The 13,153-nt window shown below is 43.1% G+C and overlaps 1 protein-coding gene across 6 annotated transcripts in view; it reads right to left on the bottom strand.

Moving 5' to 3' along the window:
- Positions 1–13,153, bottom strand: part of cers6 (ceramide synthase 6) — a 388,374-nt gene that overhangs the window by 223,082 nt on the left and 152,139 nt on the right. For all 6 annotated transcript variants that reach the window (XM_038789747.1, XM_038789745.1, XM_038789743.1 and 3 more), the window contains exon 4: positions 6,386–6,443. In XM_038789747.1, the coding sequence (XP_038645675.1) occupies positions 6,386–6,443 (58 nt within the window). The remainder of the gene's footprint in view (positions 1–6,385; positions 6,444–13,153) is intronic.

Genomic DNA, 13,153 nt, shown 5'->3' with positions numbered 1-13,153 from the left:
TGAGGTTGGCTTGCGCCGCAGAGGTGAGGATCCGCTGGTGAGGATATCACCCATATGACTTGTCTCAAGTGAGTTGCTCCTGTCAAACAAAATTACCCTTCCCTCTCACTGACCACATGTCCATTTTCTTGCAGGATCTCCATCTGATTGGACCGGATCATCTGGAGTTGTTCACCCCCATGCCATCCAAGGGACCCACTCAGAGGAGAGCTTCGAGGAGGGAATCAAACCTGGGACCCTGGAGCTGTGAAGCATTTATGCTAACCACCATGCTACCCTGCTGCAGGGTATGCTTCCTTTTTCTTATGTATGCTTCCTTTTTCATCTTAGCTAGTCTCACAATTTCACCCGTCATCCATGGTTCCCTAATCTTGCCATTTCTATCCCTCATTTTCACAGGAACATGTCTGTCCTGCACTCTAATCAACCTTTCCTTAAAAGACTCCCACATTTCAAATGTGGATTTACCCTTAAACAGCTGCTCCTAATCCACATTCCCTAGCTCCTGCCGAATTTTGTTATACTCTGCCTTTCCCCAATTTCGCACTCTTCCTTTAGGACCACTCTCATTCTTGTCCATGAGTATTCTAAAACTTACAGAATTGTGATCGCTATTCCCAAAGTAATCACCGACTGAAACTTCAACCACCTGGCCGGGATCATTCCGAGTTGGACTATTTACATACTGCTCTAAAAAACTCTCCTGGATGCTCCTTACAAACTCTGCTCCATCTACGCCTCCAACACTACACGAATCCCATTCAATGTTGGGGAAATTAAAATCTCCCATCACAACCACCCTATTGCTCCTACATTTTTCTATAATCTGTCAGCATATTTGTACCTCTACTTCATGCTCGCTTTTGGGAGGCCTGTAGTAAAGTCCCAAAAATGTTACTGCACCCTTCCTATTTCATAGCTCCACCCATATTGCCTCAGTGCTCGAATCCTCCATAGTGTCCTTCTTAATCACAGCTGTGATATTATCTCTGACTAGTAATTCAACTTCTCCACCCCTTTTACCTCCCTCTCTATCCCTCCTGAAGCATCTATACCCTGGGATATTCAGTTGCCAGTCCTGCCCTTCCCTCAACCAAGTCTCAGTAATACCAATAACATCATATTCCCAGGTACTAATCCAAGCCCTAAATTCATCTGCCTTACCTGCTACACTTCTCGCATTAAAACAAATGCACGACAGACCACCTGTCCCTTTGCATTCATCATCTCTTCCCTGGCTACTCTTCCCCTTAGTCACATTGAGTTTATTATCTAGTACCTTACTGGCTTTAGTTGCTGCCTCCTTACTGACCTCTAACTTCCTAATCTGGTTTCCATCCCCCTGCCACATTAGTTTAAAACCTCCCCAACAGTGTTAGCAAAAGCACCCCGAGGACATTGGTTCCAGTCCTGCCCGGCTTCCAGTTCTTCCGAATCCTCCCTTCCTGTGGCCCCGGTGGGGAGACCCAGCGGGTCAAAAGATCGGGGCAACATTGAAAAATTATGTGAGGTAAATGGGGCACTGGCCGGATGTTTCCGACCTAAACTATAAAAAAGCCCCGTTTGATATCAGCGTCATTCTCAGTGCTGTAGGTGCCGAGAAACACCTCACAATATGCGCCCAAATGGACCTCCCTTTTAGGCGTTAAATCACAGTATTTGTCAGCCTAATTCCCAGTCTCAGGGTTCTCAACTACCACACACAAAAAAGAACTCTCACGGTAGGTGAGGGGAGTGACTGAGCTCCCTGAGACTGCGAGTGAGCCGGACACACATGGTCTCACTCTTTCACACTCCAATGGTTGTTTTTATTAAAAATATATCAATTTATTGTTGTGACTTATTCTTTTGCTCAGCAAGCTTTATTTTTGGATACATCAGCTTTTGAAATTCATGTTTAATGTTGTGCTTATCCTCAGCTTTCTGACATTTACTCATTGCCCCCTGCGCTCTCCCTAAAGCCCATCTCATCCCACCACAACTGCCAACACTATGCCATAAGGTTGGACAAGCCTGGTCCAGATGACTGACTGTCCTATGCTGCTGCCCGGTCAGTCTGATTGCCTCTACTGTCTCTTCACTACCTCCTGCATGCAAATAAAGAGAAAACATTTACGGGTCTATGGGAACAGGGTGGAGAAATTAGACTAGTTTAGTTGCTCTTGCAGACAGCCAGCATAGGCAGGATGGGCTAAATGGCCTCCTTCTGCATTTTAACCATTCTATATTTCTGTGTATTTTGGGATTCCCACTGAGGAGTCCATTGTGCAGCCCTTAGATATTACTTCAGGCTTGAAACACAATGCTTTCCAATATAGAAAATGGTCTCTTGAATATAACAGTAGAAATATTACTCGAATAATTGCATATATGGCCAAAAGTCAGCAAATCAATCTGAGTTTAACTAAACACTAAATCTTAGTTATAGGAAACCGTGTATTTTAAATAGTGGCACACATTCCGAAGGACAGGTGGGAAGGTAAAAGAATTGAACTTGGCTGACATCAGCCATCCCTAACTCTATTCTTTGCACATGGTTGCCACTAGCACTCTGACTGCTTATTTAGCACATCCTACAAATCAATGAAATTTGTATCATGGTGCTGCTGCAGTGGAAACCTGAGTGTCCAGTGACTAAGTCAAAAATTCCAGATCCTACAAAGGCACAAATTTTGACATTTTAAGGCTGGAGTGTCCAGGTTCAGCTGCCTCAGTTTTTATTATAGATCCTTGGTTGACTTAAAGCACAAAATATAGGAAACAAAAAGGTTTATTTAGTATTCCTGTAATAATAACCCTGTAAACATCACTTTAGCACAAAAATAATCTGTTGTCACTTAGTGAGAAACCATTAAAGAATACAGAGATGGTAGCGGGATTCTCCGTTGGTGGAATACTCTGCCTCACCGGCAGTGCACCCATGCCCGCGCACTTCCCATGACATAGGATGGTCCACAATGGGAAACCTATTGGCCGGATGCGGGAACAGAGAATTCCGCTGCCAGCGTGGGCGCGCCACGTCGGAAAAAAAGGTTGGCGGGACGGAGAATCCCGCCCATCATCTTCAGAATCCTAAGGACTGATTTCTATGTACCTCTTTTGCCTGATATATTGAGCATTATGCAAGTACAGGCTGAGAAATCAATAGAAACCCAGTTCTCCATTTCAGCCATTTAATATTGCCCTGTGGATTTTGGGGAAGTCCTATGGAGCCAGCACATACCTGCAGAAGGGATGTGCCAGGTGGAGCATTATGAAAGATGTAAGAGGAGGGATTCCCATGTTTACTGCCATTTGAAAAATTTGCTGGATGCTCCAGTGCAAGGAAACTTAGAAAAATGTAACATGGTTGCCTGCCACTGCCGCTGAATTTCCAGATCCGATTGCTGGCATTGGCAAGTGTGTTACAGGTGTGCTGGGTGCTGTTTAACTCTCAGGCAGAAGGGACCAAGGACAGTAGGTCCTATAGAATCTTGGAATACAGCACAGAGATAGATCATTTGATTTTTTTTGGCTGGTTTCTCTTCATGAGTCACATAGTCTAATCTTGTTCTCCTGCATGCCCTTTAATATTCCTGCTACTTGAGACTTCAGCAAAGATTTCTGGCAAAGGATTCTATGTTCTCATCACATGTCATAATCCTAATGGTTAGTTTAATTTATGCTTTTGAGTTGAATTCGCAGCAATTGTTGAAATAATAAATTAGCAAGGATATACTCCGTAATGTTTTCTGACTAAGTGGTAACAGATTTTAAGTCTGCAGGGGGAAATTTTAATTCAGCTTAATTTATTGTATTTTTAAAAGAGATTGAAAGCTTAATGATGGATTCATCAATTGGTACTGTATTTCTGACATGTAATTATTAGGAATCACTCTCAGCACTTTCTAGTTCTTCCAGTCAAAGCACTCCTTGTATTTATCTAGGCTAATGGAGTTTTCCATGAGGCATATTTTAACTTCTAAAATATAGGGATAATTAATCCCATTAAGGACACACACCTCCTCTGTAAATCTCACGTATCACATTGGTAGTTCCTTTACTGAGAAGAATAAGGATTAATCACAAGCTTGATTTTGATAAATAAAGATTGATTTTGCGATTACGTGCTTTACCCACTGGAGCTTATATCAGGGACGTCTCACAATTTCGCAATATGTGCTCCCAATAGAAATAACATTACACTGGAAGCATTGGAAAATTGGCCCTAACATAGTGTTTACAAACTGAACCACACACATCTGAAAATGTATGGGGTGCGATTCTTCGCCCCCCACGGTGGGAGAATAGCGGGAGGGCGTGAAAAATATCGGGAGGCCCTCCCGCTATTCTCCCCACCCCCATGACCGACCCACGCCACGAATCGCCGCTCGCCGTTTTTTACGGCGAGCAGCGATTCTCCGAGGCCGATGGGCCGAGCGGCCGGGCCTTCACAGCCATTTCAACACGGCAGCAAACACACCTGCTCGCTGCCGTCGTGAAACGGGTGCCAGATGCCCGTTCCAAGGGGGGCATAGGCCCGCGATCAGTGCCCACCGATCGCGGGCCTTGCGTCCGTAACGGACGCACTCTTTTCCCTCCGCCGCCCCGCAAGATCAAACCGCCTCGTCTTGCGGGGCGGCTGAGGGAAAAGACGCCAACTGCGCATGCGGCGGGTTGGCGTTGTCCAACCTGCGCATACGCGGCTGATGTCATCGGCCGCGTCAGCCGGCGTGATGCTTGACGTGCGGCCATGACGACTGTCGTCAAGGCTGCGCCGCCGTGACGCATGGGGCCGCGCTCCTAACCCCGCCCGGGGAGGGGGGGAATCGGCCCCGGAAGTGGGCGTGAAGGCTGCCGTGGGTCACGGCCTGTCCCACAGCAGCCTTTACGATTCTCCGCAAATCACCCATGACACTTTAAAAATCATAACTATGTCTGTTTAAATGCTCTCAGATTTTCTGAATTTGATTATGACATTTATTTTGAAACAGCTCCATCCATGTTAACAGGTATTTAATCTGATGCCCACCTCATAAGTGTTCGCTCAACTCATTCATTGCTTATTTAAAGACACCTAACTCCCAGGTCACTGCAACGAGTATCATAGGAGCTCTTACTGAATTTAAGGTATTAAACTATTCAGCCCAATATTAAATTGCACAATTCCCTTACCAGCCTCCCCGGACAGGCGCCGGAATGTGGCAACTAGGGGCTTGTCACAGTAACTTCATTGAAGCCTACTCATGACAATAAGCGATTTTCATTTTTCATTTTTTTCACGTTGCACCATATTGCCAGCCAGCTGAATACAATCAAGTACATTACTCAATTTAATCCTCAATAGAAATATAAAATGGTTTTCATCATCTTTCACAAACTTTGAATCATAATCATGAAAACTAAAAGTTACAAATAGTCAATAAAACACCCAATCATAACTGCATGATTACATCAGGGATTTCTGATCTTATCCATGATTATGTGGGAGATGACCAGTAGTTTTAAAGCAGCAATTTCAAAATGCACACAACTATCATATAAATTCACGAAACATCTGCGAAACTGACCTTCCATACAGTTAGAATTGCAGAAGGACTTTAGCAATACATAGAGTCTAATATTGTATAGGTATTAAGTAAAGAATTCAATATTTTATAGATATTAAGTAAATAATCCAATGTTGTATAGGTATCAAGTGGAACACTATAATTTACCTCCGCGTGGCCATTAAGTTGGCTTAATACTTATTTTTAGTGACCTAAATCACAGTCAGACTAAAGGTCAGGAATTTCCAGTCCCACCCATGGCGGGAATTGTTGCAGGTGGGACAGAAAATGTGACGGACCAGCGTACGTTACTTAGGATGGGTAGTTCCAGTTCCTCAGTGGGCAGGACAGGAAAATCCCACCCTAGGTCTTTTTTCTCTGCACTGTCCATAGTTAGAATGTCTTTCAAATGTCTGATTAGCATATAGCCCCATTCTTGAAGTCTATTAACTTTCTCAAGACCAGCAGTATGTTGGATATAATGAAAAAGAGGCATTCATAGGGTCGGAGGAAGGCTTCCTGGATAGTCATGGACTTTACAGTGCAGAAGGAAGCCATTCGGCCCATCGAGTCAGCACTGACCCTCCGAAAGAGCACACTACCTGGGCCCACTCCTCCGCCCTATCCCTGTAACCCCATGCATTGAGCATGGCCAATCCACCTAACCTCATCTTCAGGCTCATTTCTCAACATTATTCACATATCGTAAATACACCATTCCTTCACGGATTTTAAACAGAAAGCAGATATGAGCGTAAAGCAGTGTTCTCTTTGCTATGCTTCCATCAACTTGTGTCATTAACATTAGTGAATTGAATAAAAGATATTCCAACATATTTCAACATGGTAAGCCTTACCTTCTTCAGAAACCTTACACCATAGGAAAATACGTAAAGGTAAAATGTAAACCTCCACCTGCAGAGGAAGAAAATATACAACAATCATAAAAAAGCAGTTACTCATTGTAAATTATATCAGAGACTTACAAAATCAATAACAGTAACATTAGGAGAATATGAAATAGTTATGAAGGTCAAGATCTGCTACAAAACACATCTAAAAAAGAGTCCAATATTAAGATGGAAACAGGCATACGTTTATGCAAATACATGTCAAGAGTAACAAGTTTGCTTTTATTAGTTGTTGCAATACTGAACAGGACGCCATTGTCCTTGTGATGGTTGATCATTCTGGGTGCACATAAGTTGAATTGACCCTGGAATCTTGTTGAACTCACTTAACAAATTTGCTACATCTTTGTTTGACTCACAGATGAAGTACTCATAGTAGCTTCAGCCTGTCTAATACATACAGTAATATAAACATCAAAATAAGAAGTATATGATAATGATTGAAACTTATTTTTTCTCGTGCTATTACAGTCCTTTTCCTATATAAATTTGTTCAGGAATAAATCTTTGCCTGTCATATGATACAGTGACATAAAGCTTAATTTGGCAATGCGATGTTGGCAGCTAGCAGTGGCAAGATGTAGGGAACTAAATTAGTCTTAATGCTGTCTGCTCTTTTCAATGATTTCAACGCCCAGCCAGCGTGAACAACATTGTTGATTGGTTGGACACATCAGCAGAGGACCAGTATCATAAGTGGCTTGTATTACTTAATGCGAGCTTGCACTGCTTAAAGCTAGCCTGCACCTCTTCAAGGGATTTATGGCTGGATCAGGTGCTGGCAGTCATACAGGAAGTGATACTGACAAGGGAAACATTGAAGGATGACACATCAAAGCTCTTGGACACTGCACTGAAGGTCTCGATGAACTAGATAGAAAGGAGGAGAGGTGTAATGGATCCATGGAGCGTGAAGAAGGAATCCAGGCACACACAGAGAAGGTAATGAGAGCAGATAGCTACGGAGATCAATGCCAGGAAGCATGGAAACAGTGATGCAAGAGATTTGATTACCTCATAGTAGTCAAGGTCAGTCATGATCATACCAACAACACCAGTAGCCTTGGCCATGACTAAACTCACTGCACAAAGGGTCATGCAGTTGGGACCCAGTGCGCAAGCTTTGAAAACACAGTATTGGAGGTTGTGCCAGAATCGAATCCCAATGCCTCCAGCACAGTTATGAATTTTCAATGGGCTGGTGGTGTGGTGAAGGGAAAATTACCACCTCCAAATCTAAAATTTGTTACGTGGCCTGTCCAGAACAGAATTACATTTTTAAATCTTTTCCTTGTGATATTGCATAGTCTGGCTCACGTCAGTGCTTGGTACTGTCAGGGTGAACATTACAACTGTTTCAGTAAAAATGGAAAATTATTTTAAAATTTCAATTCCTTTACTGGAATAAGCTATATTTTAAACCCTTAGTCATCCCTTTATTACCTCCAGATTCGACTATTCAAATGTTCTGCTGACAGGCTTTCCACAAACACCCTCCATAAACTTCAGCTCTTTTAATATTCTGAGTGACCCTGAAGTATAATGTGCTGCTGTTGGGCATTGTAAACTCTGAAGGGCAACCCTTAACTTTACCTGAGGAAGTACAATTTTTCCATAATGTAATGCATTATCACAAAATGAAAAGCAGATTGAAGCTGATGCTAATCAGTAAGTCTCCCTTGGACAACACAACGTGGTTTCTCCTTCCTAGCTATAATCATTTCTAACAAGTACTGCTTGCAATTAAATGTCAAGCTATTTAACTTTTTTCAAAGCAGACAATTAAGACAAGTGTCATTATTTCACAGCGGCAGCTAATGTTTGTTTCTCCACTTATGACCTATTTTGCAATCAAATCACAATCTTACCAGGAGCACAAATCTAAATACGTCTGCAGGTAATATGTTTGGTAATAGAAGTGTGTACTGAGATACTTTGAGGTCCAATTATATTATGGAAGTTGAATAAGGTTCGACCATTCTTCACAAGAGGAAGATTTTGTGGTGTCTTGGTAGTGTCTGGGTTCAAGATCCACTCCAGGACTTGAGGGCTAAGGAAGGCGTGCGCATGACCAACTCTGTTGAGTATCAACTTATAATCCTTCCAACACACACCAATGATGTACAGTAAGACCACGAGAGATTCTGGTCAGTCCTGTGATGGAAAGAAAATTAAAGCCTCTCCCTTCATTATTGATAGCTGTGGAATGCAACACATATGTAAAAGTGGGCAGCATCCTTTATATATTCCTGTATAATTGTTCTTGTAACCGAGGCTAATTAAAGTGACAGCATCCTATCTACATGGGTGGAATTAGGTGACCTATTAGATCAATGCCAATAAACAGATCTGTTTGAATTTGGTAACATTGAAAATCACATTTGAGTAAACTGCTATCATGTTGTTACCAGTGTAACAATGAAAACAAACTCGGAGAGTAAATTATTGTGTCACCTTTAACTCAGTAGCAGTGACGCTAAGCACTCAAACATCCTAGTAACATCAGAACAACTGAAAGTGCAATCAAACCAAAATGGTTAAGTTGCAGTACGATTAAATATGTGAGGAACAAGTTGGTACTATGTAATAACACAGAAAATCTTACAAGCAAAAGGATCAGGAAAATGATGGAAGTCAAGAAAAATCTAATTAAAAGCAGAGGCACCAAAGAAAAGAATATCAAACTATTAATTCACAATAAAATATGCTTTAAATATTGGGCAGCCTTCATAACTATGATGGGAAATTTAATTGGGGCAGGTAGGAATGTAAAGAAAATATAGGGTTGATAAGTTGCACCACCAATCTTTACGGAGGATAAGGTCGGAGATTTTTGTATGTCAGGGATCAACAGTGTGCAAAAAACGGTCTAAATGGTTTTTAAATCACTACTGCAACAAAGCACCAGGGTAAACAATGTAGATTGCAAAGGAAAGCATGTAGGGTTTCATGAAGATTCTACAGATATTTTTAAATGTCCTCTAGATTTGTCAGACATTTCTGATGGATTTGGAAAATGCCAAACTAAATTCTCATTTCCGAACACTTTCAGCTCATCAGTCCTGACCTCAATTGTCAGATTTCCATGAGGCAAATCAGGCTCTTACGGTTGTGTACTTGACACAACAAAACACATTCTACAAGTCGGCAGGATGAAACCTGGAGGGTATGATAATTCAACACGAGAGAGAAAAGAAAAATATCAACCAACCATGGAAAAAAAGAGTGATGAGAGGAAAATGCTCCAGTTTGAACTGATCCATGCTGTAAACCTCTATGACTATGAATCAGTCCTGCTTGTGTTAGATTTACAATAAGGGGTGACTTTGCCTCCTGCAACACCGTCACAACCTTTGCAAGATACGAACGACCCACCATAGGCCTCGCAAGTACAGAGTGTTCATTAGAAACTGGCACTCATCTAGCTTTTTAAAATTCATATGGTTACACTATCTCATGAAATAAAAGGAACATCAGTCAAGAACATGGCGTCAATGTACTCTGCTGTAAGAAATTTAAAGATATAATAGCAAAAGGAATAGCATTTTAACACAGAGGCTTACTCTGGTAATTACAACTGTATGCGCAAAAGTATCTCCAGTACATTATTAGTTCAAAAATATTTACTGATTTAAATAGCTTAAATGTGACAGTGATAGTTCTTATCCACTGGGTTGCAGTAATGACCTGCTTCACAATAAAAAGGCAAATTTGATTCATTGCTTTAAGCAATTCCTCACACATCGTTCCGAGCTTGAAGCAATCTTAATTATTCACATCTCTAGCCATTGAAAACAGACTTACTATTAAATTGATAAATCAATATATTTTGTCATTTTTATTTTCAAAAAGCACAACATTTCCAGCATGGTACATTTTGCGAAAGGGAATTAATGAAATGTATTAAATTGATTTTCTCAGCAATAATTTAACCGCCACATGAAAGGCAGGCTCAGATTCAGGTGCAGGTGGAAGTTCAAGCCCTGGAAAGTGGAGTTGGGTTGGAAATCTGGCATGGTCCCAACCGTTTCCAGGTTTAACCAAGGCGTGTTTGGAGCTAAACAGCAAAGCTCTGTGCAACTGCTGGGTAGGATAGGTTCAGCATGGGAATAGATAGTCAATTGTGAATGTAACCCAATCTTCGTGCTTTAACAGCCAATGTTCTGGTTTCCCAAGTTATGTGGCACTGGTCAGGATTAACAAGGAACATGCATAGTGGGGACTTACTGCTCAATAAAACTGGCAGGTTGGAAAGTCTTTCCAGAGTAACATCGCACAGCCATTGGCCTGTTTTTGTGAAAGGCTTGTACTCACAGCACTCCTTTTGAGACCTTGATCTCACTGCTTCAATTGTGATTTTACGGCTTTTCAGAAGTCCGTTCTTTGCTCTCCTAATCTTGATTTGCACTTCGCTGCTGTCCGCCTTCACTACAGTGCTTTAGCATGAACCTCTGATGAGGAACAAGAGGAGCAGCAGCTACACCACAAACAGCAGCAGAACCCACACCAACAGATGCAGCGGCAGCAGCAACAATACCTACAGAGCAGCAGCCTTCTCCACAGCAACATACTGTTCCACAATGGGTGGGCACACAGCTCCAGCTTGAAGGAGGAGATAAGCCTAGGACAGGGCATATAGAAGTAATCCATGTGGGCACACATGGCCAGTGGGCATTACGATCACCACAGTCCTGAATTTCTTCACTTCTGGATCCTTCCAGGAATCCCCCTGTCAGCCTTTCTATGATCTCTTATTGTTCTAAACTCCAGAGAAAATATTTACTTAGCCTCTCACCACAGGACAAGCCACTCATCCCAGCAACCAATCTAGTAAACCTTTGCTGTACTGCTTCCAATACAAGTACATCTGTTTCAACTGGTGGTTGAAATGGCTTATGTTCTCAAACTTTTATGCACCAAGGATGACTTATAACAATGGCACGTCTTTGGTCACAATGCACAAAGACACTTCTCCAAACATCCCCCTTTTCATCATTAAAAAACAAGCTGCATAAACTATGATTTGCACTTGCAAGTGAGATACATTCATGGCCTAGAATGAAAATCATCAGGCATGTACAGTAAACTGGTCATTCTAGACTGATCCACTTTCACCTGTCCCAACATGCACCCCCGCCCCCCCGCTCCCTCACGTGAGCACATCCTGCGAGGGGGTAGCCAAGTGCCTCCCCTTTTCAGTTCTCCTATCTCCTTTTGGCACCCCCTTTAAGAACTCACCCATTCAACTTCTCCAATCTTTATGAGGCCCCTTCATAAGCCCCCCTCACTTCATAGGCATGGTGCCCCTCAGGCCCAGACCTTTGTCAGTGTTAACCTGGCACCTGGGCACTGTCAGCCTGGCACCCAGGAAGTGTCCCTGGCACCCTAGAAATGCCACCCTGGCACTGTCAGGGTGCCAGGATGCCAATGTGCATGCCAGGGTATTGCCTTGTCTCCAAACACCTGGGGGGCTCCAATGGCCTTTGGGACCCCTGAATGGCCATCACGACTGGTCTCTGCTTGTGGACACCAATACTAATCGGCACCCAGATGAGACCTTACAGTGTGGGTGCCACCCAGATGGCATGCAGTAGCTCTGTAAGTTAATGTTAGACTATCATTCCCCCCCCCCCCCCCCCCCCCCCACCACCCCGGGACATCAGACCCGGTCCTGCACAGGTGTAACCTGTCCACTTTGTACTGGTCCCACCTCCCCCAGAACTGTACCAATGTCCCAGGAATCTGAAACCCTCCCCCTCACAACCTCTCTTCACCCACATTTTAATCCAATATATCATGCTATTTCTACTCTGATCAGCATGTGGCGCTGGTAGTAATCCTGAGATCATTACCTTTGACATCCTATTTTACAAGTAACTTCCTAACTCTCTATACTCTGCTGTTAGGACCTCAACCCTGTTTATTCCCTTCTGTCATTTGTACAAATGTGTACCACGAGCACTGGCTGTTCACATCGCCGCCACCTCCCCCAACCCCGCCTGAAATGGCCCATAACCATTCTGAGACATCTTTTTCACTGCACCTCAGTACATATAACAATTAATCAAATCCAATCCAATCCAATCCTTGATCCTAGCACCAGGGAGTCAACGTGCCATTCTGGAGTCTTGTTTATGGCTTAAGAGAAACACTTATTTATTCCCCTACAATTGAATTCCCTATAATTATTGTCTTCCTGCACTTTGTACTTCTCCCCTATGTAGCAGAGCCAACAGTGGTGCACAAAATTTGGCTGCTGCTGTCTCCCCCTGAGAGGCCAATTCCCTCAACAGTATCCAAAGCGGTATATCTGACTTCCACGGGAATACCCACAGGAGTCCCTGCGCTATCTCCTAGTCCTCATGCTCTGCCTAGTGGTCACCCATTCCCTTGCTGCCTGGAGACTCTTAGACTGTGATGTGACCATTCTCATGCTATCCATGATACTCTCTGCCTCACGGATGCTCCACAGTGTCCCCAGCCACAGCTCCATCTGCGGAACCTGGGCTTCCAGGGGCTGCAGCTGGAGGGACTTCCTGCACATATACTGGCCGCGGGCAAATGAAATGTTCCCAGCTTCCCACATAGAGCAGGATCAGCACACCACCACTTTGAGTCCTCCTGCCCTTTAAATTAATTAAAAACTTCGAGAAGATACTTAATATTAAATAATATCAATTACCCTGGGGCCAGACTTCCCTGCTCCTCGTTATT

This window comes from Scyliorhinus canicula, chromosome 2 (assembly GCF_902713615.1).
Source record: "Scyliorhinus canicula chromosome 2, sScyCan1.1, whole genome shotgun sequence".
NCBI classification, from domain to species: Eukaryota; Metazoa; Chordata; class Chondrichthyes; order Carcharhiniformes; family Scyliorhinidae; genus Scyliorhinus; species Scyliorhinus canicula.
The sequence above is the reverse complement of the archived record's forward strand: the minus strand, read 5'-3'. Positions and strand labels throughout refer to the sequence as shown.